Raw genomic sequence first — 2,171 nt, 5'->3', positions numbered from 1 at the left:
AAACGCATGAGTGGATGATTAGAACTGTGCCCACGTTGTGCCAGTCGGTGGATCCAGCTACAAGATGCGGCATTGGGGGGACGAGAGGCACGCAGCCCTCATAGTTTAACTCCAAAATCACGTATAGATACGCAGAGTAGTTGTTTGTTTACTTGTAAGCCAACCTGAAAATCGTCTTATTTACGTCTGTCCTCTTCTGCTCATGTTTCAAGGCCGTCCATCATTAAACGGTCAAGATGCACAACCTCGTATGCGCCGCTTTGCTCTTCTTCCTCCTCCTCCTCTCGTCGTCCAAGCCGGCGATCTCTTCCCCCTCCGGCGGCCATCGCTACAAGTCCATCTTCAGCTTCGGCGACTCCTTCACCGACACGGGCAATAACCCCGTCGTCTTCGGATGGTACAACGTGTTCAACCACGTCATGCGGCCTCCGTACGGCACCACCTTCTTCGGCCGCCACACCGGCCGCAACGGGGACGGGCGGCTCATCATCGACTTCATCGGTACGTGCGTGCACCTCCATAGATTTCCGACCGGCCGGCCACCGGAAAACGCGCCTGTCGATAACTGTTTTTGTGGGATCGTGTAGCTGAAAACCTGGGCCTGCCGTATGTGCCGCCCACCCTGGTTCACAACGGCAGCTTCCGCCGAGGTGCCAACTTCGCCGTGGGAGCCGCCACGGCCCTTGACGCCGGTTTCTTCCATGAGAGAGACATCCCCGGTGGCTCCAGCAAGTTCCCATTCAACACCAGCCTAGGGGTGCAGCTGGAGTGGTTCGAGTCCATGAAGCCCTCCTTGTGCCGCACAGCCCGAGTTTACATCTGCATCTATCATGCATTAGACCACAAGTCAACGCTTGATGAGAACACAAATGATATGCATCTTGCATTGCATCCAGAGTGCAAGAAATTTTTCGGCAGATCCCTCTTCTTGGTGGGCGAGTTCGGAGTCAACGACTATCACCTCTCGTTCCAACGGAAAACGGTGCAGGAAGTGCGGTCTTTCGTTCCAGATATCGTCGCCACCATCTCCACCGCCATCGAGGTACTCTCTACTACTTTTACGTGCTAGTCGTGAAGCTCCACAAGACCACAAGCACCGATGATAACCAATTGTTGGTGTCAACAGAGGCTGATCAAGCACGGAGCGAGAAGCCTGGTGGTTCCCGGCGTGATCCCGTCGGGATGCTCGCCGCCCATCCTGACCAAGTTCGCCGACGCACCACGGGCAGCATACGACTCCAAAACCGGCTGCCTGACAGCACACAACGAGCTGGGGCTGTACCACAACGCGCTGCTGCAGGCGGCGCTGTCCAGGCTTCGGGCCAACCACCGCAACGTCAAGATCATCTACGCCGATTTCTTCGGCCCAATCATGGAGATGGTGGAATCGCCGCACAAGTTCGGTTAGCGCCGCCAACTCAACTGAAAGAATCTTAGCACACAGACAAAATGTGATCATAAATGGAAGGTGGTTGACGCTCATGGATGATTGCAGGTTTTGAAGAGGACGTACTTATGGTGTGCTGTGGAGGGCCTGGAAGGTACCGATTCACCTCCACGTTTAGATGCGGCGATGCAGCCGCGACGACGTGCCCGGATCCGTCTGCTCGGCTGTACTGGGACGGCGCCCACCTGACGGAGGCGGCTAACCGGCACGTTGCCGATGTCTGGCTGGGCGAGATCAACTCGTCCACAGGAGTCAGCCGAAAGCAGCAGGGTGCAGAGGGCCATGTCGACTAGGCCATCACAAAATCTAGGGGTACAAAACAGCGAACGACGAACTAAGTGAGCCGAAAGATATGGTCATTGTTGTTGTAGTTTGCCGATAACAGATCTGATCGCTTTGTGTAATTTCCCCTCGCCTATGCATATTTTTGGTCTTATATGACTTTGCTATTTGTGTGTATATATTAGTGTGCATGCTAACTATGCAGAGCCGGATGTGTGCTCTTTGAGTTTGTATCCTTTTGAAGTTTCCTTTTGAGTTAATACAATTCACCCTTTATCGAAAAAATTAGCCAAAAGATATTTTGTCCAATTCAAAGTTTGTATATTGCGTCGCTAAGTAATTTGCTATCCGAAGCCATGAAGGTGGAGGGTCATTAAGTTTTGTGTTACATATTTTTTTTTGCAAAATCTGTGTTCCCTTTCATTGTGTTGTATATGTATCT

The 2,171-nt window shown here is 52.5% G+C and overlaps 1 protein-coding gene across 1 annotated transcript; it reads left to right on the top strand.

Annotated features, from left to right (window-relative positions):
* The first annotated feature begins 236 nt into the window (after positions 1 to 236).
* LOC125534746 (GDSL esterase/lipase At5g45910-like) lies at positions 237 to 1,740 on the top strand. Its single transcript, XM_048697868.1, has 4 exons — positions 237 to 501; positions 588 to 1,042; positions 1,127 to 1,403; positions 1,496 to 1,740. The coding sequence occupies exons 1-4, from the start codon at positions 237 to 239 to the stop codon at positions 1,738 to 1,740; spliced, it is 1,242 nt and encodes a 413-aa protein (XP_048553825.1).
* Positions 1,741 to 2,171: the final 431 nt, after the last annotated feature.

The sequence above is a fragment of the Triticum urartu genome, chromosome 2 (assembly GCF_003073215.2).
Source record: "Triticum urartu cultivar G1812 chromosome 2, Tu2.1, whole genome shotgun sequence".
NCBI lineage: Eukaryota > Viridiplantae > Streptophyta > Magnoliopsida > Poales > Poaceae > Triticum > Triticum urartu.
The sequence above is the reverse complement of the archived record's forward strand: the minus strand, read 5'-3'. Positions and strand labels throughout refer to the sequence as shown.